Raw genomic sequence first — 27,530 nt, 5'->3', positions numbered from 1 at the left:
CCAAACCGCAGCCTTACAAATATCCACCGGAGGCACGAGCGACGACTCAGCCCAAGAAGCCGCCTGACCCCGAGTGGAATGAGCCTTGAGAAACTCCGGAACAGGCTGCTGTTTCAGAAGATAAGCGGAAGCAATCGTCTCCTTGATCCAGCGCGCAATAGTAGCCTTAGAAGCGCCAGCTCCCCGACGAGGACCCGCCAGGAGGACAAAGAGATGATCGGACTTCCGGAATTCCTGGGTCCGCTGCACATAAGAGCGAAGGACCCGACCGACATCCAACTTGCGCAGCTGCCGTTGCTCAGAAGAGCCCTCCCGACCACCCAAGACCGGGAGAACCACCGATTGATTGACATGAAAAGGAGAAACAACCTTCGGCAGAAAGGAAGGAACAGGCCGCAAGACGACCCGCTCCCTAGAAAACTCCAAGAAGGGAGCCCTACAAGAGAAAGCCTGCAGCTCAGAAACACGCCTAGCAGAAGTAATGGCCACCAAAAAGACCGCCTTCAAAGTAAGGTCCTTCAAAGAACAGTCGTCCAAGGGCTCGAAAGGCGGACGCACCAAAACAGAGAGAACCAGAGTAAGATCCCAAGAGGGAACCGAGGGCCGTAGGGGAGGCCTAAGCAACTTGGCCGCCCGCAAAAACCGAATCACATCAGGAAGAGCCGATAAACGCTGACCTGACACCAACCCTCGAAAAGCCGACAGGGCCGCAAGGTGAACCCGGAGAGAAGACCAAGCCAGGCCTCTATCCAGGCCATCCTGCAGGAACTCTAGAATGTAAGGCAGAGAAGCGCGAAAAGAGGTCACTCCCCGCGCCCGACACCATTCCTCAAAGAGACGCCAAACCCGCACATAAGCCCGAGAGGTAGAAAGCCTCCGGGACCCTAACAGTGTAGAGATCACCTTATCTGAATATCCCTTCTTGCTAAGGCGACCCCTTTCAAGAGCCACGCCGTAAGACAGAAGGGAGACGGGTCGAACATGGGAATGGGACCCTGCATCAGAAGGTCGTCCGAGAGAGGCAGAGGAAGAGGATCCGCCACCAGGTGCCTCACCAGATCCGCATACCACGGACGTCGAGGCCAATCCGGCGCCACCAGCACCACCAAACCCGGATGGTGAACAATGCGCAGAAGCACTCTGCCCACCAGCGGCCAAGGAGGGAACACATACAACAGCCCCTCCGTTGGCCACGGCTGGACCAGAGCATCCAGACCCTCGGCCAGACCGTCCCTGCGACGACTGAAGAAGCGGGGCACTTTGGCGTTGCCACCCGTGGCCATCAGGTCCATCAGGGGCTGCCCCCAAGCCTGCACTATCAAATGAAACGCCCCGGCGCCGAGACACCACTCTCCTGGATCTAGGAAGTGACGACTGAGGAAGTCTGCCTGAACATTTTCTACTCCGGCTATATGAGAGGCCGAGAGGTCCAGCAGATGGGACTCCGCCCAAACCAGGAGCAGAGCCGCCTCCTGCGCCACCTGAGTGCTCTTGGTGCCCCCCTGACGATTGACATAAGCCACCGCCGTGGCATTGTCCGACAGCACTCTGACCGACTTGCCCAGCAACAGGGAGTGGAAAGCTAACAGCGCCAGACGGACCGCTCTGGTCTCCAACACGTTGATCGACCAGGCGGCCTCCTCCGCGGACCAGGTGCCCTGTGCTGAGTGACCCAAACACTGAGCCCCCCAACCCAGGAGACTCGCATCCGTCAGGAGCACCGTCCACTGCGGGAGATCCAGACCCACCCCCTGAACTAGGTGAGGGGTCTGGAGCCACCAACGCAGACTGCAGCGCGCCAAGCCTCGCAGGGGAACCGGAACATCCATCCCGTGCCTCTGGGGAGACCACCTCCGGAGTAGAGCATACTGGAGAGGACGCATGTGGGCCCGCGCCCACCTCACCACGTCCAGGGACGCCGCCATCGACCCCAAGACCTGGAGGAAATCTCGCACCCGAGGACACCGGGACGCCAAAAGCAGGCGAATCTGAGATTGCAATTTGCTCACCCGGGCCTCTGGGAGGAAGACCCTCCCCAAGGAGGTGTTGAACAGCACCCCTAGGTACTCCAGACGCTGAGCCGGGACCAACCGACTCTTGGAAAGGTTGACCACCCAGCCCAGCGACCGGAGAAACTCCACCACCCGAGCAGTAACCCGGGAGCTTTCCTGCAACGACTTTGCCCGAATTAACCAGTCGTCCAGGTAGGGGTGTACCAGGATGCCCTCCGACCGCAAGGCTGCCGCGACGACCACCATCACCTTGGTGAACGTTCGAGGAGCCGTGGCCAGCCCAAAGGGAAGCGCACAGAACTGATAGTGCCGACCCAAGATCGCAAAGCGCAGGAAACGCTGATGAGAGGCCCGAATGGGAACATGCAAGTAGGCCTCCGTCAGATCGAGAGAAGTGAGAAACTCCCCCGGCTGAACCGCCAGAATGACCGACCGCAGAGTTTCCATACGGAAAGAGGGAATCTTGAGAGCCCTGTTGACCCCTTTCAAATCGAGGATGGGCCGAAAGGTCCCCTCCTTCTTGGGCACCACAAAGTAAATGGAGTACCTGACCGTGCCCCACTCCGGAGGGGGCACTGGAACAACTGCCCTGAGATCTAGCAAGCGCTGAAGGGTCTGGCGAAACGCCTGCTTCTTCACAGGAGTCTGACATGGAGAAGCGAGGAAAAAATCCGGCAGAGAGCGGGCGAACTCCAGGGCATAACCGTCCCGCACCACCTCCAGGACCCACTGATCGGACGTGATCTCGGCCCATTTGGGGAAAAAAATCGCGCAGCCGGGCCCCCACCGGAACCAAAGGGGGCGCCGGCAAGGCGTCATTGTGCAGGACGGGAAGCGGGGGAACCGGCGGAGGGATTCCCTGCCCCCCGACGGGCCCCCCGAAAGGGCTGCATGCGCTGGAAGAACCGACCCCGGGAAAACCCCGGAGACTGGAAAGAAGCAGCCCCACGCCCAGGGCGATACTTGCGAAACTCCCGCAAACGCCCTCGGGCCGCACCCCCCCGAGACGCCGGGCGGGCACGGTCCTCCGGCAGACGGGGAACTTTCGAGTCCGACAGAGTCTGAATCAACTTATCCAAGTCCTCTCCAAATAAAAACGACCCCCGAAAGGGAAATTTAGTAAGCTTAGCTTTGGACGCAGCATCCGCCGCCCAAGCGCGCAGCCACAACACACGCCTTGCGGCCACGCCAAAAGCCATAGACTTAGCCGAGATCCGCACCAAGTCATAGAGAGCATCTGAGAGGAATGAGGCCGCCATCTCAATCTTCGCTACCTCCTGATCCACCAGAGACCAGTCGTCAGACTCTCGATCCAAGACCCGCTCCGCCCACCGAAACACCGCGCGAGCGACCAGACCCCCACAAATAGCCGCCTGGACCCCAAAGGCAGAGACCTGAAAATTTTGCTTAAGGATGTTCTCCAATTTGCGCTCCTCAGCGTCCCGCAAGGCAGAACCGCCCTCAACAGGCACGGTATGCCGCTTGGAAATTGCCGAGACCACCGCATCCACGACTGGCGAAGCTAACGTAGCCCGATCCCCTTCAGGAATGGGATACAGGCGAGCCATGCTGCGCGCCAGCCGAAACGGCGTCTCCGGCGTTTTCCACTGCTCCAGAATAATATCCCGAATATCCTGATGCATAGGAAAAGAGCGGGAAACGGAACGGATCCCCCGTAACAGGGGGTCCCCCACACGCGGAGTCTCCGGCGGCGCGTCCTCAAAACGCAAAACCGAAGAAACCTGCTGAATAAGGTCAGGCAGCTCATCTTTCTGAAAAAGGCGCACCACGGACGCCTCGTCACTGGAGAACGGGAACTCCGACAACCCGCCACCAGCTTCCGTCCCCTCCAGAGGGTCCTGGAATTCCTCCGAAGGGTCCAGGTCCTCCTCCAGACCGACACGTTCCTCCGACCACAAATTCTCGTCCCACGACACCCGCGGACGCTTGGACAAGGGAGGCGGCGGAGGGGACGTCACGTCAGACGAGAGAGGCAAAGCCGCAGGGAGCGCGGAGGAAACCCCACCCCCCGAAACCCCCTGGGCGCAACCGGGACCCCCAGCCGCCTGAAAATAGGCTCTGCATAAAGAAAAGAAAAATTCAGGAGAAAACCCCCCCGAGGGTCCCAAGGGACTCCCTGCCACAGCAGGGGACCCAGCAGAACCTTGCCCCTGCATAGTCAAAACAGGGGGAAGGTCACCTGAGGTGGAAGACAAAATGGAGGGGCCAGACAGAGAAGATGGCGGTTTTCCCGCCAAAAAAGCTCCCTCCATAGCCTGAAGCGGCTGAGAAACCTGAATAGTCTCAGCCGCTAAAGCAGGCAAGCCGGCATCAGCTGTCAAAAAATCAGCGGAGAGGGAATCCTCTAAAACCCGACCGTCGGCGGCTCGGGGATTCCCTCCGTGGGCGGTCGGAGAAGACCGGGCTTCCCCACCGTTCCCTGCCGACTCGCGAGGCACCATCGGCGGGGAGCTCTGGGCGCCTGCAGCCGCTGCCGACAGAGCTCCTCCACCGCACCGGCCTGAACACCGCTTGCACAGGCCGGCCGCGAGTGCCTCGCGTCTGGAGCACAATGAGCACTTTTTCCCTTTAGAAGTGCTCATTGCTCCATACGCGACCTAGCTGCAAAAAAGTGCCGGTTAGTTGAAAAAATACAGTAAAATACAGTTTTCTTAAAGGGATACAACCCTCCAGACCAGCACTACCTCAGGATTTTTTTTTTTTTTTTACAGAACAGACTCCACAGGCTCTCGAAGCAATATGCCTTGCTTGATTTAGGGGGCAAGGATTACTGCTGAGGCTCCTCTAAAAAAATGTGGGGAGGTGGAGGAAGTGGGGGGAGGGACCCCGCTCGTGACCCGCCGGGTTTGACACCCCCGAGGTCGGACGAACCCCCAAACAGAGTCCGCCCAAGCTCCGTCCGGCCAAAAACAGGGACAATAAACCCCCTAAAGAAATTCCAACAGCCCTACCAAGGGAGATGGGTACAGATCACATCAACACCTGCTGGAGACTGAAAGAAGACTGAGGGAAATAGAGAAGGGAGGATAGTATATACTGTCCCAAAGTTTTGTTTTCAGTCTCCACCTGCTGGTCATGATTAGATATATACCCATTCGTAAAGTTAACCTCTACTGGTCTGGAGAGTGCTAAAGAAAGGTGTTGTTTTTTTTTTACGAAAAGCACGAAAACAAAAAGGCGCACTGCAACTTCTGCACAAAACAAAGAAGCCGCAGTGCTAGAAAGGCACTTAAACACGGAGAGAAAAACGACAGGGTTTTCTGGCTCCGCAGAAAACTAAGAACTGAAGACCACAAGAAGGGATGCGCCTTCTAGTGGAGCGGAAAGACAAACACACACATGCGTGGTGCAGCACCAGCAAACTTTAAATCTTCAATCAAGTTTGCTTGAAAAGCTGTCCGCGTTGAGGCTCCGTGGATGACGTCACCCACATGTAGAGAATATGCTGCCTGCTTGTCCTAGGATAATGTTGTTTTAAAGAAGAGAAAAGTACATTTTAAGTTTGAAAGCAGAAAGATAAAAAAGTGCCTTCAATGTTGGGGAGAAAGAGGCAGATAGGAGAGAAAGATGGCTTCAAAGACATGGCGAATAAACAAATTTAGAAATCAAAGGAATCTGCTCTGGCAAGGATAAAGAAGGGGAAAGGAGGGGAAAAAAACTAGTATTGTACAAGTATAAGAGGTGGAAAATACAAATTAGCATTGATTACTGCAGGAAGACATTTATATGCTGAGCAGTTAAAACTTTCCACTATCATGCTCATCCCAATGTATAAAACTGAAAGACTTCATTTAGAAAATATTTGATTTATAAAAATAGTTTCTTTTTTTTTTTTTTTTCTTATTATTTTTTATTTTCAAGTTTTACATAAAGTGTACAAAATATTAAAATACAATTTATGAATACACAATATCACTTTTATATCTAATACATCATATTCTAAATATATTTTTATTCCCTCTCCCACCCCCCACCCTTCTATTACTTTTCTATCATATATTACATATTATATATTATATTAAATCATATTATGTAAAAATTATTTTCACTACCCCCCCTCTATGTGTGTCTCATAAAAGATATTGAAAAGAAGAAAAGAAGAAGAAAAATCTAATTATTTATTCATTACAATATTTTGTCAATGGCCCCCATATTTTTATAAATTTAGTATATGTCCCTCTTTGTATTCTGGTTTCTGATTTTAGGTTTGCATTCATGCCTCTCCCCTTGCATTTTCCATTTTATGCCTTTTCTGCAGATTAGTCTTTAGCTGCACAAACTCATGGATTTCATCCCCCTGGAAACTATAACCAGCGATAGCATTTGAGAAATGAAAACAGAAATGCTCAATTTAAAAAAAAAAATGCTCTCAGCAGACCCCTAATTAGATGGAAAAAAAATTAACTTTACAATTCATAAACAAGGAACGAGAGAGAGCCGCTGACATCTCTCGAAGAAATTTGGTGAACGAGGATTGTTCAGGCTTGGAACCGGTATCAAGTGTGGAAGGTTCCTCATCGGATGAGGAAGGATCCTCATCGGTACCGGGTTGGGATTCCTCCCATAGGTCCAGGTCCCTGACGTCGGGGTGCGTGGGACAGGACGGCGGTGTGGATGGTTCTGCGTGGCGAGTCTTTGAGAGAGATTTGCCAGAACGCATGGAGACGGTACCGGGGGAAGAAGAATGGTGCCGGTCTTGGTCTCGGGGAGCCTGGTGCCGTTCCCGATGTTGGGGAGGATCGGCGTCAGATCGTAGTTGAATGAGAGGATTAATGGGTTCCGCCGAGAGTACCGGAATGGATGTGTTCAATGGCACCGATGGAGTGGACTCCGGTGTTATGGAGCGATGCTCGGGCAGGTCCGGTACCGGAAGTAGCGGGGCCAACATTGCCGGCAACAGATGTTGGAGCTGTTGCTGTAGTTGCTCCTGCAATTGGGTTTGGAGTATGGCCACTATGCGGTCGTCCAGAGGAGGCACCGGTACCGCTTTTTTCTTTTTCGGTACCATAGGTGCCGCTTCACGCCCCGGCGATGAGGAGGCCGATGACGAGGCACTCACCGATATCGGGGCGGAGCGTTTGCGGGGACAGCGCGATGCCGGGAGGACCGGTGTCGCCGTTGTGGCAGGAGGGCGCTCAAGGGAAGTGGAAGGCTTCTTAGCCGGCTTACCTGGCGCTATCGACCCCGAGGAAGGATCAGGCGGTGTCGATGTAGTCGGTGCCGACTTCGGTGGCGCCGTCGATGGTGTGGCAGATTCCATGGCAGAACCGGTACCGAAAAGAATATTCTGCTGGATCTGCTGATTTTTTAACGTACATTTTTTAAGAGTGGCACAGCGGGTGCAGGTGTCAGCCCGATGCTCTGGACCCAGGCACTGTAAACACCAATTGTGTGGGTCAGTGAGAGAGATCGGGCGTGCACACCGCTGGCACTTCTTAAAGTCCGGCTGAGGGGGCATGAATGGAAATACGGCCTCCGCAAAATCAAACCCGGAGGCCTGTATGTTGGCAACAGGCCCCACCGGGGCCGGCCAGAAAAATAAGGAAAAAAAAAACTAATTAATAATGTTTTTTTGTTTTTTTTTGAACGAAACAAAAAAACCCAAAGGGAAAAGTAAAAGAAAAGAAAATACGCGAGCGGGAAGGCAAGGAAGGAGATTTCAACAGCCGTTGAAAGCACATGCGTCTTCTTCGCTCCGCGGAAACGAAGAAACTGGGGACCACGCTCTCCTCCGTCGAGCGGGAAGGCACCCGCGCATGCGCGGTGCGGTCAACTAGAACTTTCTAGTTAAAAGTGTCCGTACCGGGGTTCCGTCGGTGACGTCACCCATACGTTAAGAATATGCTGCCTGCTTGTCCTGGGATAACCAGCGATAGCATTTGAGAAATGAAAACAGAAATGCTCAATTTTTTTTAAAAAATGCTCTCAGCAGACCCCTAATTAGATGGAAAAAAAATTAACTTTACAATTCATAAACAAGGAACGATAGAACCCCCATTTATAACCCATTTCATGTCCATCCAGTGTGTTCAACACATTCCCAAAGATGAGAAAAATCAAACAATCATGGTCACATTTATCTGGGGAACAGTTTTATCAGAGCTAATGTTGAAAGCAAACACATTCAGTCCTACTTCATACTGTGGGTGTCCTGCGCAGATCAGCAACAGCTCCAGAGTCTGCAGATTTCCTAGTCCTTGGCCAGGAGTTGAAACTATTTTTTCCAGGAAAGTTTCACAGAGTTCAGTAAAAATGCGGCAATAATTTAGGACCCTAGTTGAGAAGCAGAAGTTTGAAGAATAAAACAAAATTAGAAAAAAAGGACCCCAAAACAAACCATAATGCAGACACAATCATCTACACATCCCACAAATTATATCGGCACACGCTGCTAGCACTCATCACAGCTACTTCTCATCAGCAAGTTTTCAAGTACAGAACTGAGCTTATGGCCTTGCTCAGTCTAACATCAAAAGGAGCTCCATGATCTATGTTCTGCCAGCACCATAGGTGTTATTGTCATTTTCCATGTGTCAAGCACATTTTACACATGGAAAAGGGTTTTATAGAACTTCACACGGGTAAACATGCATAAAAAAAGAGGTGCATAGAAAACACGTACCTATATTTATGCAATCTGTGAGTAGGCATTCGTGGGGCATAATTTGAGTAGAGAATGTGAAAGAGAATATACACAATTTTACAAGCTCTTTAGAGCAGGTATAAATTTATGAGTTACTGAGTCCAATTCTCGGTGCTTATTTTATAAAAGTACATAGGCGCCTATAGAAAAGTTTGGTCCTACATGATAACTTTCTTTCCTTGAGTCCCAAAAGATCAGTCCAGATCACTGTGGGCTATGTTCATTAGCTAGCAACCGGAAGACAGACTGTAGAACTGTGAACTCTGCCCTTTATTAGACACTGTGCAACTCCAGCTCCCCAGTAACATTTGTAACAAAACAAATATAAATCGATCCCTCTCCTAGATAGTGAAGAATGCCAACCTCTCAAGAGATCACCTGCCCCTAAGGACTGACAAATCTAGGATTTTCCTGCCCCACACCAGGAGTTTCAGACTCAGAAGTAACCAAGCGGTGAAGGAAAAGAAGTCTTACAAGAGTTACTAGGATCCAAGGCAAGAATCTGGATTAGTCCGATTGGACTTTAAAAAATAAAAAAAATCAGGTAAGATCAAATATTTCATTCTTTTTGGTCCCACCAAAAAAGTCCAGAACTTGTGTTATGTAGCAAAACACTTCTCAAACTGGGTAGGATGAAGACCACCACCACCAAGAGGACTCCTACCCCAAAGGCTGCATCCTCCCTAAACCTGAACATCCAACCTGTAATGCTTTGTAAATGAATGCGAAGTTTTCTAGGTGGTAGCTCTACAAATAACTACTGATGAACAGATTGCAATCCACCCAAGATGCCACCATCCCCGTGATCAAGTGTGCCCACAGACCCCCTGGCAGCTCATGTACATTGCCGTGTACATCTAGCAGCGCTATAGAAATAAGGAGTTGTACAACCTTTGAAACACATACACCAAGACATTTGCCTCCTTAATCCATCAAGCCTTAACAGCTGCTTCACCTTTCCTGGCACCTATGAACACCACAAAGAGATGATAGAAATCTGTAAAACTCATTGGCCACTTACATACTGCAGGAGCACCCTACAGACACTAAATTCTCCTTACCAATCTTGCTGACGAAAGGATGACAAGGAAATCACCCTGATCGATACAAGAGGCCAAAATCACTTTCAAGAGAAAGGGAGAGACTGTTTTAATGGACACCCCCTGCTTTATAAATCGCAAGAAAAGGTTTCTGTCTTGCAATTTCAAACAAACGACTCCAAAGATCACGTTCAAGGAAAGTGATTACAAAGGCTCAAAGGGTGAAATTGCCAGCATCCCCAATACTAGATTCAGACTCCAGTACAATACCCCAAACCAGATGTTTCAGGTGTGCCACTCTTTTGAGGAAATGCAGAAATCTTTCAATTTGCCCATGAAAATAGGCTACTGCCGCTACCTGCGCCTTCAATGAAACTAACACCAAACCTGTAAGGCATTCCTGCAAAAACAGCAAAATCTGGGCCGAGACCCAAAATGGTGAGACTGCTTGCTTTTCATACCAGTCCTCAAAAATCTGCCAAGCGTGCTAAAAAAATGGAACATATCAACATTTGTAGGAGCATGGAAATCACCAGTTCTTTATAGCCCTTGTTCTTCAAACATGCCTGTTCAAGAGCTAAGCTGTAAGACAGAAGGAAGACTGATTATCCAGGATCACCAGACCTTGGTGGAACAGATCTCTGACCGGTGAAGTTCCATGTCCCCTCCTACCTGGATGCAAACTCAAGTCACCAGCACTACAAGCCCTAGATACATTGCCACCCTCAACAAGACCCAACCTAATGGCCATGGAGGAAACAGAAAAGGCCCATCAACAGCCACTCCTGGAACAAAGCATCCAGATCAGCCAAGTTCCGTTCCTTCCTCTGACTGAAGAAGAGTGAAACCGTCACATTCTGGCCTAACACCATGAATTCTATCTGCCTTACCAGTTGCTAATATCTCTTCAAACACAAATGACCGTTCTCCAAGATCCAAGGAGTACTGCTCAGATGGTCAGCCTAGATATTCTCAGCACCCAACTATATGCACAATCGGCAGGTGCTGCTTGCTCACTGAAACACGTCAAAACTTCCAACATGTTGCACCCCCCTCCCTCCAAGCAAGAAGCACTGGAAGGAGACGAGAGCTCTCTTACAGCCCTCATCTCCAGGTGGTTGGGATTGACCACTGCACTTTCATCTACCCTGTGCCACATGTTCCAGGCAATGGGCTCACCAGCTGAAAAGACTAGTGTCTGAGATGAGAACCAATCACTCTGATAACTCCCACACAAACTGCAAAAATAATATTCCTCAGGGTCTCCAGCCTGAAATAAGGAACTCAAAAGACAATGAATGTCTTACAAGTCCACTACAGGCAAGAAAATGGAGCAGCAAACTTCACGCTGGTCCCCTGCTGAAACAGGCACATTCATGCCAAGATTTAGTCATTTCTGAAGCATGACATCGCTACTTGCTTGGCTGTTATGCAACACAACTCCATAAAGACAATCACGCATGGGTGGGACAAAAACTTGGGCATATATTGGCTCCAAATCACATATAGGATATGGGCTGCTCTTTGAAAAATGTGGGCAGCCATATAGCAAAAAGGCCTTGCGGAGCAGACAAAACGAGGGAAAAATCTCCCAAGTTCTGTTGTGCTCTTTGAAAGATTAGATTCTTACCTGGATAATCTTGCTTCTGTTAATATACACAGGAGTCCGTACATTAGGTCTTTCTACTCTGTTTATTTATCCCCAACAGGTCCTGTCGGACATTACCTACTAAAATGTACATATTACATTTTCACTCAGCAAATTGTATTTCTATACTATTGCCTCCTGAGGTCTCTGATCTCTGTATTTCCTCTGAATATCTACTTATTGTATTTCGCTGAATGTCCAGCACTCTTGATTGTAAAACGCCTAGAAGTCACAAGATTGTGGCGGTATAGAAGAATAAAGTTATTATTATTATTATTTTTTTTAGAAGGCTTTCCAGTGCAGTGTGCCTAGCCCGTCAAATAAGCTTTCCACAGATTTACAAATTCTGGAGTAAATCATTGGACAACAGGCCCCAAGAACCCCTGCAGGACCTCAGACTGGCTTCTCTTGGATTCCGCAGTGTTCATACACTTGTGTTTCGCACCTTTGCTATTTGAGGACTCTGGGATGGATTTTCTCCCAACCACTCATCACCCAGCCCTAGAGGACTCGTAGGAGGCTAAATCCAAGGCTCCCCGCCCCATCCTCATGTGCACCATGGAAATTCTTCAGCTGAATATCCAGTGCAAAACTGGCATGTTTTAGGGGTAGTCCAAAACAAAAACAGCCACAGAACCAGCACAATCTGAGAGGAGAATGGAGCAATGGAGGAAAACCAGTACCTAGAGCAAGAAGCAGCATAGCACATCTCAAGACTCAGTACACAGGAACTCATTTGCGCCATAGCATTATAGATTTTGTGGTTTTCATCACTGGCACACTGCTCTCAGCATAACTTTGGGAGGGGGAATTACACCAATACTTGAGACCTCTTCCTCCTCAGGGCTCCCCTCTTAATCCTGCTTCTGCCTTAGCTTCAATTTAATGGGGAAACAAATTTTATTGAACATGCCAGGAAAAGACAAGGAATACAGTAGAAGATACAGTTGTTAAAAAAAAACAAAACTATATAGCAATTATCCCCCAGTCCCAAGAGCCCTCCCCCACCCAACCCTTATTCCCCTATACCCTGCCCCTTTCAACAATGAACCAGAATATACAAAGAAGTAATTAGCTGCCATAAGAACCCATCACAAGAGATGACTGAACCAAAATGCTGCAGATACAATGAACGAAAACCAGCAATAGGTTTAGCAAAGAAAGAGCAAGCATCCCAACCCACCTAACTGAGGAGGTCTGAACAAGACCAAAACGAAAGCATGACATTCAGGGCCCTGGACACTGATGAGCCCCAAAAGACAATGCATAGGACCTCCCCACCAAAGTCCCCCCCCCAAAAAAAAAAAAAATACCCAAAACACAGCAAATAAAGACTCAAACCAAGGTAAACAAAACAGACAAAAACAAATAAAAATAAATATATAAATAAAAAATTGATATACAAAGCTGAGGAAAGGCCCCCCAAGGCCACCAACCCCGCACCACTCAAAACAATTAAATCGGCAAAGTATTAAAGATCATACTATAGGTTCTATGAGACAAGGAGTAGATATAAAGACCCCAGACCTGCAAAAAAAACCTTAGACTGTTGTAAAGAATGACGCACCCAACCCCTCTCAAGCACTCAGCTTCAATTTAAAAGTACATGTAGCTCTCAATTTTGTTTTCTTCAAACAAGCCCCTCATTGCCCTGAAGAAATGTAGGGGTTTCATTCAACTCCGGGCCACCTGGGTTTCAGCAGAAAGGGCCCTGAACACTCCTTCAGATATCCTCAAAGATCCCTGCTGGGGTCAGAATTCCTTCTGTCTGTTTAAAGCTTTACCACACCAGCCCACGAGATGTTCATCACCATCTACTAGAGACAGAGATTGCTGGGGAGTTAGAGTTGTATATTTGCTAATATGGGGCAGAATTCCCAGCTACAGTTTCTGTCTCCATTGCAAGAGGATTGTGAAAAATTACAAGAGGACCTTGTGAGACTGAGAGACAAAATAGCAGATGACATTTAGGGGTCCTTTTATCAAGCTGCGGTAGGGGTTTAACGCGTAATACCGCGTGTTAAACCGCCTGCCGCGCTAGCCACTAACACCTGCATTGAGCATTGAGGCGTTAATCAATACAGGAAGCAGACACAGATAATAAAAAAAAACAAGAACAGCCTTTTGCCTTTGTGCACCATTCACACACACACTTCCTGTGTACATACAATAGATACAGTTCATTTTCTAAGCCCTTTCAACTTCTCACAATAAGGAATCATTCACATCTATATTCCTTCCACACTGGCTTACTTGTCCAAATCTTCACGAGCCACAGCCATGTGGTAGGCAGACTCCAGCATCAACACACCCTCAAATAGTTGATTGGCAAGGGCATTACTCTCCACATTCTCAATAGTATATAGTGCTGAGCACACACAATCTGAAGCCGCTTCGTGCAAGTTAGATGACGTCTGGTCACGTTGCTACAGAGATGAGACAAAGGCAATTTAGAGTAAGAGTGAGAAGAAGAAATCACCATATAGGTGGGCACAATTCTTTATAATTACAATAATGGAATGCAATGCCTTCTGCATCCTATGGTCCGTTTTGTGTTTCATACACCATTGTCCCCTCTTGTTTTTCTCTCTTTTCCAAATAAAAAACAGCCAGTATTAATTCCAATTTCCATTTCTTTCTTCCTCGGCATCTGCCCCGTTGTAATATTGCAACATTCTGTATTGTGATTGGTAAGAAATCCGTGTCTTGGACTGTCATTGGTTGTGCAGTACATACTCTAGAGAAGACTAGCCTAGAATTCACTAGAACCTTACAGCTTACGTTTGGGACAGAGGAAGCAGATCTGTACCAAGGCCCTATCCCAGCTCTATGTGCTCCAATAAGGACAGTCAATCCTAAAACACCTCAGATACTGGTTAAGTATAATGAAACTTATTCGGATACTGTTCTAAGTGTGAATTTATTTTGCCTGCTGATTTTTTGTTAGGTCTGTATCTAACTGGTATATGATCCCAACATTTCATTCATTCATTCATCTATCTAGCATTTGGCCTGTAGGTGCACTTTTAAGAAATGTGTGAATCCTGAATTTTTTTTTTTTTTTTAAATGATTTCGGTGTCCTATAAACAGGGAAAAGCTTATAGGGTGGGGTACTTACTTAGAGGCAGACTGAAATCCAGTTGGTGAGTGGGTAGTAGCCATCATAGGAGCCCATGCACAGATGCAGGCAAGCCCCAGAAGTGCTTGGCAGGACCCTTTAAATATCCACAGGGTTAATCCCAAGTGTGTGATGGGGTAGTGCTGAAGTGTTACATGGCAGAGGGAAAGTCCAGCGCTCTGCAATCTTTAAGGCTGGAGATATGAAATCAAAGGGGAAGTGTTTTGCTTTGGTACATGATGGCTACAGCCGAGTTACAAAACACTGAATCTCTCTTGCCATAACCTGTGAGAAAGAATTGGGGCGGGGGCTATGTGGAAGTGTGTGAAGATCACCAAAATAATGATCTTAAAATAAATGATTGCTCAATATCTGGAAAGTTATTGAAAATGTATGTGACTTAGTCTATGGTACCATATAATGGATGCAAGCTTAACAGACAATTACACCAGTGTATGTAAATTATGGCTTATCCCTATATATATATATATATATATATATATATATATATATATATATATATATATATATATATATATATATATACATATAGCAAAGGTACTTACCTATAGAAGGTGTTCTCTGAGGACAGCAGGCCAATAATCTCACAAGAGGGTGATGTATTCACTGATTCCCAGGTACAGACCCTTAAAAGCGTATCACTTTAAAAGCTGAAGAAGTGTCCCACCACGTAGGTAATGGTGCCTTCCTGCCAGCCTTGCAAGCACAGGACTAGCAGTACAATATATAGTTAAAACTATAGAATTCAACTCCTAGAGGAAGTGGGAGGGTGAGATTAATGGTCTGCTGTCCTCTGTCCTCAGAGAACACCTGCTACAGGTAAGTATCTTTGCTTTCTCAGAGGACAAGCAGGTCATGTTACCTCACATGTGGGAATCCCCAGCTACAAGGCTCACTGAAAACAAGAACATTAGGAACCTGCAATGGTGAGTTCTGAGAACAATTAATCTGAAAACATATATACTGTAGTCGAGGTACAGAACAAGATAGGCCTAGAGGGGTGGAGTTGAATTCTAGACCGCCAAACAAACTTTGCAGGACTGTTGCATTGGGAATCTCGTTCCAGACAGTAGTGAGATATGAATGTGGGGACAAGTGCCCACATTGAAGCTTTGCATATCTCCTCGATGGAGGCTGATCTCAAGTGGGCTTCCGACGCAGCCATAATGAACAGTATGAGCAGGGACATGATCCTTAAGAGACTGTCTAGGCAACTGGAAAGGGTGCATTTACCGATGGCGGACCCTCATCCTGGTAAGATCAAAGGAAACAAAAACTGAGCTGACCATCTGTGGGGCTTAGCCCACTCAATGTAAAAGGCCAATGCTCATTTGCAGTCCAATGTGTGCAGTGTGCTTTCACCAGGATGAACTTGAGGTTTGGGGAAAAAATGTTGGTAGGACAATACAGAAGACCCAGAGCCCCAATTCATGAGAAAGGCATCCAACGCTATCTGTCATGATCTGAGCCTTGAAAGACTTTGTGATTGAATGGAATCATAGAAACATCTAATATAATAAAATGCTAAGCGCGCATGCGCACTCCTACCTGCATGTTCTGTAATCCGTATGTCCGTGGCCGGAAGGAGTGCGCATGCGCGCCTACAACTGCCCCACACTCGCGGCCCTCCAATGCATCAGAGCCAGAGGGAAGGGGGTGGGAGGTAAGAAGTTCGGTAGTAGAGACCCCTTCCCTTCTTTGTTTGCAGTTCCGAGCCGCTGAGGACTCTCCCGAAGGCCCTGGCAGAGGGTCGGCCACTGCCCCTGCGCAAAACTAGCAAGCTGAAGGTGTTCTGGGCGGCGGCCGGTGGCAGCTCGAACCTGCGCAGGCAAAAATCCCTCTCCAACCTCTCCTGCTTCACCGATGCCGAAAAGAAGCCCCGCCGCACATCCTTGGCACCCGCCTCAGCCCCGCTATCGCGCTCCCTCTCACGAAAAGTTCGCAAGAGGGTTCCGGAGATTGCGGGAGCAGGATAGGGAGGAGGAGGAAAGGAAGAGAAAAAAGCCACAGACCCATCTTCTTCCTCTTCTGCACTGCCCCAGCGTCGCAATACCTGCTGCCTCACTGGGGGGCCTGACCTCGGTGGTCAGGTAACCTGCTGTCACTGACGCCTACACCCTAGGCCCGTGGCAGCTGCGTTCTGCGCAAGGCGGTTTCCAAGTCTCAACAGGATGGCTTGCGCCGAGCCCCTTCTCAAATAAGCCTGTTTGAGGAAGGGAAATATTTTGCTTTAATTTGGGTGATGTGTGTGCTGGGGAATCAGTGAAAGATCTTACATTACTTTAGGTAAAGGGGGGGTGTTGGGAAGGTAACAATCTTGCTTCCATTTGGGGAGAGGGGTGTGATTTATTGGAGACAGGAAACGATCTTGCTTTGATTTGGGGGGAGGGTTTTAATTGGTTGAGAACAATAAACTATCTTGGTTTTCTTTGGTGGGAGGGGTGTGATTGGAAGAAAGGCTACTGCTGGACAGGGGACATGGGAGGTAAAAGGAAGGGAGAAGATACAGAAAGAAAGAAAGACTGACAGACAGCCAGGGAGAGACAGTAAGCCGGGGGGGGGGGGGCAGGGAAGAGACACACAGGGGGAGAGAGACAGAAAGAAAGAAAGAAAGGGGGGCATGGAGAGAGAACAAAAACATAAGAAAGAAAGAAACGCCTCAGCGACCCATTGTGCTAAAAGTCTACACATCTATTCTAGCACCTGTTAATGTAACGGGCTTAAACACTAGTAGAAAAATGAAGGCAGACAAAAACTATGGGGCTCATAATCAAAAAACTTAAAAACGTCTAAAAACCCACCCAAGTTGGGTCGTCCAAGTGCCAATAATCAAACCAAATTTCTGGACATATCAAGGGACTTTTTAGGCCTCTGAATGCTGCTGTGCACCCAGAGCTGAAAGGGGCATAGCTGGAGGAGTGGTTAGGGCAGTATTTGGGTGGGATGTGGGCCGACCTAGACTTAGTCGTTCTGCAGGGATAATCGAATGTTTTACTAGACTTTCTGGACAAAACTTTTATGTTGTGAGTTAAGATGATGTAAAAACAGGTATAAGTGCCAAAAAGGTATCCAAAGTTACCAGATAACCACTGCAGAGAAAAGTAAAAACCTACACACCCCCACAAAGATGGGAATAAAAATGTACATACCTGTCTCTGGAACATCAGCATCTGGTACAGGAAAGCCTAGTATAGCTGCATACAGGCGTCTTAAGTAGCCTGGGGGGTGGGTGGGTTAGTGAACCATAGAGAGGAGGACCCAGGCCCATAAGCACTCTAACCACCACATTCATGGTGGAAAATGTGAGGCCACCAAAACCTCCCCAAACCCTACTCTACTGCCATATAGTGCCACCTGCAGCCATAAGGGCTTTTGGGGTTGTAGACAAGTGGGTTTTGGGGGGCTCACCATAATCTATAAGGGAGTTCTGGTGAGATGTTTACCTGGCACCCTTTTTGTGAAGTTCACAGCACTGCCCTGTAAGGTGCTCTGTTGCCACGCTGGCCCCTCCCACATCCAAATGATCTTGGTCTGGATGTTTGGGACTCAAACTGTAGCTCCTTTTCAACCTAACCCTGTAAACCGTGCCGAGCTCTACGCTTGTGGAGATGGCGCGGTATACAACCTAAGGTTTAGTTTAGTTAGTTTAGTATAAAGATACACGTACTGGTGGTCTGGATGATCAACTACTCGGACATCCAAATAGACGATTTCTGGGGAAAAAGCACAGTTACTTACCATAACAGGTGTTATCCAGGGACAGCAGGCAGATATTCTTTACGCATGGGTGACGTCACCGACGGAGCCCCAGTACGGACCTTTTTAACTAGAAAGTTCTAGTTGGCCGCACCGCGCGTGCGCCTTCCCGCCTGACGGAGGAGTGCGTGGTCCCCAGTTAAGATAAGCCAGCTAAGAAGCCAACCCGGGGAGGTGGGTGGGACGTAAGAATATCTGCCTGCTGTCCCTGGATAACACCTGTTACGGTAAGTAACTGTGCTTTATCCCAGGACAAGCAGGCAGCATATTCTTTACGCATGGGTGACCTCCAAGCTAACAGAGAGGGAGGAGGGATGGTTGGCCTTCAGGAAAATAAATTCTGAAGAACAGATTGGCCGAAGTGCCCATCCCGTCTGGAGAAAGCATCCAGACAGTAGTGAGTAGTGAATGTGTGAACTGAGGACCAGGTGGCCGCCTTGCAGATTTCCTCAATGGGTGTGGAACGGAGGAAAGCCATAGAAGCGGCCATAGCTCTCACCCTGTGGGCAGTGACAGCACCGTCCAGTGACAGACCGGCCCGAGCATAACAGAACGCGATGCAAGCTGCAAGCCAGTTGGATAGCGTCCGTTTAGAGACCGATCGACCCAGACGATTAGGGTCGAAGGTCAGGAAGAGCTGAGGGGACAAGCGGTGAGCCCTTGTACGATCAAGATAGTAAGCCAGGGCACGCTTGCAATCAAGACTGTGCAATGCCTGTTCCCCGGGGTGTGAATGAGGTTTCGGGAAGAAAACAGGCAACACAATAGACTGGTTGAGGTGAAAAGCCGAAACGACCTTGGGAAGGAACTTTGGATGGGTACGTAGAACCACCTTGTCATGGTGAAAAACAGTGAACGGTGGATCGGCGACCAGTGCATGCAGCTCACTAACCCTCCTGGCAGAGGTGATGGCAATGAGGAAAAGCACCTTCCATGTCAGAAGTTTGAGCGAAGTTGTGGCAAGAGGCTCAAAAGGAGGTTTCATGAGGGCTGATAAAACAACATTCAGGTCCCAGACGACCGGAGGAGGCTTCAGAGGTGGTTTGACATTGAAGAGGCCCCTCATAAATCGGGAAACCAGAGGGTGAGCCGTGAGAGGTTTTCCTAGGATAGGCTCATGAAACGCCGTGATGGCACTAAGATGGACTCTGATTGAGGTAGACTTGAGGCCTGCGTTGGACAGGTAGAGCAAGTAGTCCAGTACAGTTTCCACCGCTAAAGAGGTGGGGTTGTGATGATGACGGAGGCACCAAGAGGAGAACCTGGTCCACTTCTGATGGTAACATTGGAGGGTGGCCGGTTTCCTGGAGGCGTCCAAAATGAGACGGACAGGCTGAGACAGATTTTCTGGAGAGGTCAGCCCGAGAGAAACCAAGCTGTCAGGTGGAGCGAAGACAGATTGGGATGCAGCAGAGACTGAAGTTGTTGCATAAGTAGAGTAGGAAACACAGGAAGAGGAATGGGCTCCCTGATGCTGAGCTGAAGCAGGAGGGGAAACCAGTGTTGGCGAGGCCACCGAGGGGCGATGAGGATCATGGTGGCCCTGTCCCTGCGGAGTTTGGATAAAGTCCGCAACATCAGAGGTAGTGGAGGAAAGGCATAGAGGAACCGATCCGTCCAGTCGAGCAGGAATGCATCCGGGGCCAGACGGTGAGGAGAGAAGAGTCTGGAGCAGAACTGGGGCAGCTGATGGTTGTGAGGAGCTGCAAATAGGTCCACCTGTGGAGTGCCCCAGCGAGCAAAGATGGAGTGGAGCGTGGGAGGATCCAAAGTCCATTCGTGAGGTTGAAGGATGCGGCTGAGATTGTCGGCCAGGGAGTTCTGTTCGCCCTGGATATAGACCGCCTTGAGGAAGAGACTGCGGGCCGTGGCCCAGGTCCAAATGCGGAGAGCCTCCTGACAAAGGAGGCGAGATCCGGTGCCGCCCTGCTTGTTTATGTAGTACATGGCGACTTGATTGTCTGTGCATAGGAGAAGAACCTGAGGGCAGAGAAGGTGTTGGAAGGCCTTGAGAGCGTAGAACATGGCTCTCAGTTCTAGGAAATTGATGTGATGTAAACGCTCCTGCGGGGTCCAAAGACCTTGGGTGCGTAGATCTCCCAGGTGAGCTCCCCATGCATAAGGGGAGGCATCCGTGGTGATGATCATGGAATGAGGGGGCAGATGAAAAAGAAGGCCCCTGGAAAGATTTGAGGAGTTCAACCACCATTGTAGAGATCGCTGAAGAGACGATGTCACAGAGATGGGATGAGAAAGAAGATTCGAGGTCTGTGACCACTGGTTGGCCAGAGTCCATTGAGGTGTCCTGAGGTGGAGTCGTGCCAGGGGAAGCACATGCACCGTCGAGGCCATGTGGCCCAGGAGGACCATCATCTGTCTGGCAGGAACGGAGTGATGAAGGAGTATCTGACGGCAAAGGTGGAGCAGAATCCGTTGACGATCGGAGGGGAGGAACGCCCTCATTAGTGTGGTGTCGAGAACTGCTCCAATGAACTGAAGGCGCTGAGTGGGAAGCAGATGCGACTTGGGGTAGTTGATCTCGAACCCCAGAAGATGGAGGAGAGAGATGGTATGATGAGTGGCTTGTAGCACAAGTGGAGACGTAGGTGCTTTCACTAACCAATCGTCCAAGAAGGGGAACACCTGGAGGTTGTGAGACCTGAGAAAGGCCGCCACCACAATGAGGCATTTGGTGAACACCCTGGGTGATGAAGCGAGGCCAAAAGGTAGCACTTTGTACTGATAATGGCGGTGGTGTACCTGGAATCGCAGGTAGCGACGTGAAGTTGGATTGATTGGGATGTGAGTATAGGCCTCTTTGAGGTCCAGGGAACATAGCCAGTCGTGTTGAGAGAGAAGAGGGTAAAGCGTGGCAAGGGAGAGCATTCTGAATTTCTCCCTGACCAGACACTTGTTGAGGTCCCTGAGATCGAGAATGGGACGGAGGTCTCCTGTTTTCTTTGGAACTAGGAAGTAACGGGAGTAGAATCCCCGGCCTCTTTGTTCCGGAGGCACTTCTTCGATGGCATTGAGAAGAAGGAGGGATTGGACCTCCCTCAGGAGGAGGGGGGTTTGAGATGAATGAGAAGCAGACTCTACGGGAGGATTGTCTGGTGGAAGAGTCTGGAAGTTGAGAGAGTAGCCGTGGCGGATGATGTTGAGGACCCACTGGTCCGATGTGATGACCTCCCAACGGCTGAGGAAGATGTGGAGCCTGCCTCCGATTGGCTGAGGAAGAGGCAATGAGGGTGGAAGACTGGCTAAGCCCTGGAGAGAGGAGTCAAAAGGGCTGAGATGGTTTGGCAGGAGGAAGAGACTTGGCCGGTTGATTAGACTGGGCACGAGCCTGGGTGTGCTGGTGTTGGCGAGCCCGCCTAGGTTGCTGTGAAGGTGGATTGAGTGGCCTAGCGGAAAACCTTCGCTGATATGAGGCCTGTGGTCTGTAGGGACGAGCAGGTGGAGCCTTTTTCTTAGGTTTTATGAGAGTGTCCCATCTAGTCTCATGGGCTGAGAGTTTCTGTGTGGTGGTATCCAGGGACTCTCCGAATAATTCATCTCCCAGACATGGGGCGTTGGCTAGTCGGTCTTGATGGTTGACGTCCAAATCAGAGACCCTGAGCCAGGCCAGACGGCGCATAGCCACAGCGATGGCAGATGCCCGGGAGGTAAGCTCAAAAGAATCATAGATAGAGCGCACCATAAATTTTCTCAGTTGGAGCAGGCTAGAGATATGCTGTTGGAATAATGGAACCTTGTGTTCCGGCAAGTACTTCTGCATGGCGGAGAGTTGCATGACCAGATGTTTGAGGTAGAAAGAGAAATGGAATGAGTAGTTGTTAGCTCTGTTGGCAAGCATGGCATTCTGGTAAAGTCGCTTGCCAAACTTGTCCATTGTTTTGCCCTCTCTGCCAGGAGGGGTGGAGGCATAAATACTTGCGCCCTGCGACTTTTTTAAGGTGGACTCCACCAGGAGAGATTCATGAGGCAGCTGGGGTTTATCAAATCCCGGGATTGGTATAACCCTGTAGAGGCTATCCAGTTTACGGGGGGCCCCAGGGACAGTCAATGGGTTCTCCCAATTTTTATAAAAAGTTTCCCGTAGGATGTCATGCATGGGTAACTTTAGGAATTCTTTGGGAGGTTGATCGAAATCCAATGCCTCCAGGAAAGCTTGTGACTTCTTAGAGTCAGATTCCAGAGGCAAAGATAAGGCCCCCGACAACTCCCTGAGGAATTTAGAAAAGGAAGATTGCTCAGGTTTAGATGTGGTATCGGGAGCCGAAGGCTCTTCGTCCGACGACGATGCATCCTCCTCGGTACCGGGAGGGGATTCTTCCCAGAGGTCCGGGTCTCTAACATCGGTGTGCGCGTGTCGAGAGACCGGAGTGGAAGGCTCGGTATGGTGAGTTTTAGACAGAGACTTGCCTGAGCGTACCGAGACGGTACCGGGGGATGAAGACCTGTGTCTGTCTCGGTCCCGGGAAGAATGGTGCCGGTCAGGGTCGCGGGAAGACCGGTGCCCTGTTCGGTCCCGAGGAGGATCGGTCGTCGTCAAGGCGATAGGCTCGGCATGGGTATGGAGATGCGACGCCGAGAGAATGGGCATGGAGGAGTCCATAGGTACCGATGGAGTGGATACCGGTTGGACGGTGCGGGGTTCGGGCCGGTCTGGTACCGAAAGCAGCGGTGCCAATATAGAGGGCAAGAGCTGCTTAAGTTGCTGTTGGAGTTGTTCCTGCAACTTATCCTGGAGGATGGCTGCAATACGGTCATCCAGGGGTGGCACCGGAACCACTTTTTTCTGCTTTGGTTCCATGGGTGCCGCTCTACGCCCCGGCGATGAGGAGGCCGATGACGAGGCACTCACCGATATCGGGGCGGAGCGTTTTTGGGGTCGGCGCGGAGCCGAAAGGACCGGTGTCGCCACCGAGGTGGGAGGGCGCTCAAGGGTGGAAGGCTTCTTAGCCGGCTTACCTGGCGCCGGTGGCGCCGATGTCGTTTCAGGCGGTGTCGAAGTGGTCGGTGCCGATTTCGACGGTGCCGCAGGTGAAGAAGTCGAGTCCATAGTCGGGCCGGTGCCGAAAAGTAGATTTTGTTGGATTTGACGATTCTTCAGAGTGCGTTTCTTAAGAGTGGCACAGCGGGTGCAGGAGTCCGCCCGATGCTCCGGTCCCAAGCACTGTAAACACCAATTGTGTGGGTCAGTGAGGGAGATCGGGCGTGCACACCGCTGGCACTTCTTAAAACCGGGCTGCGGGGGCATGAATGGGAAGACGGCCTCCGCAAAATCAAACCCCGAGGCCTGGATCGTGACAACAGGCCCCGCCGGGGCAGGAACGAAAAATAAAGCAAAAAGAAATATATTTTTTTTTTTTGTAAACTGAAAGAAAAAAGTACCCGAAGGTGAATAAAACGAAAAAATAACGCGAGCGGGAAGGCAAAAGGAGGATTTCAACGACGTTGAAAAACACACGTCTTCTTCGCTCCGCGGAAACGAAGAAACTGGGGACCACGCACTCCTCCGTCGGGCGGGAAGGCACTCGCGCACGCGCGGTGCGGCCAACTAGAACTTTCTAGTTAAAAAGGTCCGTACCGGGGCTCCGTCGGTGACGTCACCCATGCGTAAAGAATATGCTGCCTGCTTGTCCTGGGATAAAAATATTTTGGACGCATAGTGATTTGCCTTTCGAGAATGGACATTTTCCCACTGCTGACTTTGGGCGTTTAGCACCATATGTCCGAATCAGACTTAATTATGCCCCTCTCCACATGACCTATCGTCTACTTAACCATGCAATCTACTATCCCCTCCTCTTCCTTAGAGATCCAACATACTTGTCTCAAGCTTTCTTGATTCAGATACACCTTTTATCTTAACCACCTTCACCAGGAATCAGTTCCAAGCATTCACCACCCTTTCCATGAAAAAGTATTTTCTGAGGTTACTTCTGAATCTACTACAGCAGATTTGCAATCTATCCCTGAAAACAGGCGTGATCCCGGAGGATTGGAAGATAGCTAATGTTATGCCCATCTTTAACTACAGACAAGTGAGTTTGACTTCGGTGCCAGGGAAGATGGCGGAAGCGCTGATAAAGACATAAGAACATAAGAATCGCCTCTACTGAGTCAGACCACAGGTCCATCATGCCCAGCAGTCCGCTCACGCGGTGGCCCCCAGGTCAACGACCTGCAAATGATCTATTACTCTAAAGCATTTTGTATTGCAACATTGATGAGCATCTAGAAAGGAATAAACTGATGAAAACAATTCTGCAAAGGAAGATCGTGCCTAACGAACTTATTGCACTTCTTCAAAGGAATAAACAAACAGATGGACAAAGGGGACCCCATAGACATCGTATACTTAGATTTCCAAAAATCTTTTGACAAGGTATCCCATGAATGCCTACTATGGAAACTGAAGAACCATGGGGTGGAAGGAGACGTACATAGATGGATCAAAAATTGGTTGGCCACTACTCTGGCTGGAGGATGGTCACGAGTTGTGTTCCGCAGGGGTCGGTACTCGGACCGATGCTGTTCAATGTATTTATAAATGATCTAGAAACAGGGACGAAGTGCGAAGTAATAAAATTTGCAGACGATACCAAACTATTTAGTGGAGTTAGGACTAAAGAGGACTGCGAAGATTTACAAAGGGACCTGATCAAGCTGGGAGAGTGGGCAACGAGATGGCAGATGAAGTTTAATGTAGAGAAATGTAAAGTCTTGCATGTAGGAAACAGAAACCCAAAGCACAGCTATACGATGGGAGGGCTGGTAATGGGTGAAAGTACCCAAAAAAAGGACTTGGGGGTAATAGTGGACAAGACAATGAAGCCATCGGCACAATGCACAGCGGCCGTTAAAAAGGCAAATAGAATGCTAGGTACTATCAAGAAAGGTATTTCAACCAGAACGAAAGAAATTATCCTGCCCTTGTATCGGGCGATGGTGCACCCCCATCTGGAGTACTGCGTCCAATATTGATTGTCGTGCCTAAAGAAGGATATGGCGATACTCAAGAGGGTTCAGAAAAGAGCGACACGATTGATAAAAGGTATGGAAAACCATTCATATGCAAAGATTAGAAAAACTGAGGCTCTTTTCCCTAGAGAACCGGAGACTTAGAGGGGACATGATAGAGACTTACAAGATCATGAAGGGCATAGAGAAAGTGGAGAGGGACAGATCTTCAAACTTTCGATAAATTCAAGAACGAGAGGGCATTTGGAAAAATTAAGAGGGGACAGATTCAGAACCAATGCTAGGAAGTTCTTCTTCACCCAAAGGATGGTGGACACCTGGAATGCACTTTCAGGACAGAGTACGGTATTGGGGTTCAAGAAGGAATTAGATAACTTCCTGAAGGAAAAGGGGATAGAGGGGTATAGATAGAGGATTACTATACAGGTCCTGGAACTGATGGGCCGCCGCGTGAGCGGACTGCTGGGCACGATGGTCTGATCCAGCAGAGGCACTACTTATGTTCTTATGCCCCTCATTCTAGAATTCTAGAGTTTCATCTATCATATCTCCCCCTCTCCCACCTTTCCTCTTAAGTCTATCCCTGTATGCCTTATGACGAAGACCACTGACCATTTTAGTTGCTTTCCTCTGGTCAGACTCCATTCTGTTTATATCTTTTTGAAGGTGCGGTCTTCATAACTGTACACAATATTCTAATTGGGGTCTCACCAGTCTTACACAGGGCCATCAATACCTCAATTTTCCTACTGGCCATTCCTCTCTCTATGCACCCAAGCATCCTTCTAGTTTTTGATGTCACTTTTTCAACTGGTTTGGCCACCTTAAAATCATCACATACTATTACACCCAAATCTCACTCCTCTATTGTGCCCAAAAGTTCTTCATCTCCTAAACTGTACTGTTCCCTCATGTTTTTGCTGCCCAAATGCATAACCTTGCATTTAAGCTTAGCTACCAAATTCCAGATCATTCTTCAAGCTTCGCTAGGTCCACCAAGGGGGTACCCCACATTCAGAAATCTCTTGTACAATGCCCGCATTGATGGATCACTCGTGTGATTGCTCAGTCTATCAGCCAAGCTGCTGAATTTCCCTAGCAGGTATATGGCTCCGGGTACCATACTGTTCTGCATGGCCCAGTTCCACATCAACATAAAGGGTTACACTTATTGTAAGTTTTTTTAAATGAATAAAGAATTGGAAAAAAAAAAGAAAGAAAATCTTTCTTCTGGGCTGACCATGAACAATAAGCATAAAATCCATCTAAATGAGCTTCCCACCCCAGGTTGGATGCATCCGTTGTCAGCACCTTGGAATGCTGAGTAATTTGGAATGATAGTCCAATGGTCAAGACTGAATTGTCTGGTGTTATCTGGATGATATCCGCTAGGTTCCTGAAGGCCTGAGACTACTGGGCAGCTAGGGTCCACTGAGCTGTTCTTATATGTAATTGTGCCAGGGGAGTGATATGCACTGTGGAAGCCATGTAGTACAGTAACTTCAACATCTGCCGAAATGTAACCGAGATGGAGGCCTGATACATCTTCTGCCCAAATGAGTACAATGTTCTAGCTTCTATCTCAGGAGGTGCGAGGCAGTCTCTTGAACTTTTTGGCCCATTTTGAGCATGGATTCCATGACCAAGGAATGAGGCAACCAAGGTTTATCATATCCTGGTGCACTCTGGATCCAATACATGGTGTCAATTTTTCTTGGAAATATTGGGACTGACAGAGGGGGCTCCCATTTCTTTATCTGTTCATTCTTTAGGATCCTATGAAGAGGGACAGTCATAACCTCTCTAGGAGGTGACTCTTAGTTTAGGACCTCAAACATCTCTACCCTTGGCTCGTCCTCCAGTTCAAAAGGAATCAGGATAGCAGACAAAAGATGGAAAGGAAAGGCCTCAAGTGGAGATGATCTTCTGTCCTCTGGAGAGGAGGAGTCCGATGGCATTCCATATGACGACTCCTTCTCCGAGAAGTAATATGGATCAACATCAGACTCTCATGAATGATCCAAATCAGTGGGAAGGCTAATATCATACCTGCCCTGGGTGAGAAGTGCAATGTCCTGAGCCAGATTGGCACAGAAAAACAGGTTCTCTCCTAGACTCCGGTGAAGCTTCCAAAACTGACCGAGGGAGTACCCGCATGAGCTGGCACTGATGCCAACACTGCAAGTGGTACTGACATCAGGGACTGCACCACAGAAGACTAAGGGTCTTGTGGGCTAGGCTAAACCAAGATGCATAGCTGGTGCAAACACACAATGTCGA

General features: G+C 48.9%; 1 protein-coding gene across 2 annotated transcripts in view; it reads right to left on the bottom strand.

Annotated features, from left to right (window-relative positions):
- Positions 1 to 27,530, bottom strand: part of TNPO3 (transportin 3) — a 223,501-nt gene that overhangs the window by 160,835 nt on the left and 35,136 nt on the right. For both annotated transcript variants that reach the window (XM_033959585.1, XM_033959586.1), the window contains exons 6-7: positions 13,618 to 13,790; positions 8,168 to 8,306 (exon numbers count right to left, since the gene is read on the bottom strand). In XM_033959585.1, coding sequence (XP_033815476.1) covers positions 8,168 to 8,306; positions 13,618 to 13,790 — 312 coding nt within the window. The remainder of the gene's footprint in view (positions 1 to 8,167; positions 8,307 to 13,617; positions 13,791 to 27,530) is intronic.

The sequence above is a fragment of the Geotrypetes seraphini genome, chromosome 9, assembly GCF_902459505.1.
Source record: "Geotrypetes seraphini chromosome 9, aGeoSer1.1, whole genome shotgun sequence".
Lineage (NCBI taxonomy): Eukaryota > Metazoa > Chordata > Amphibia > Gymnophiona > Dermophiidae > Geotrypetes > Geotrypetes seraphini.
Note: the sequence above shows the minus strand (reverse complement) of the source record. Positions and strands in the feature narration are given on the sequence as shown.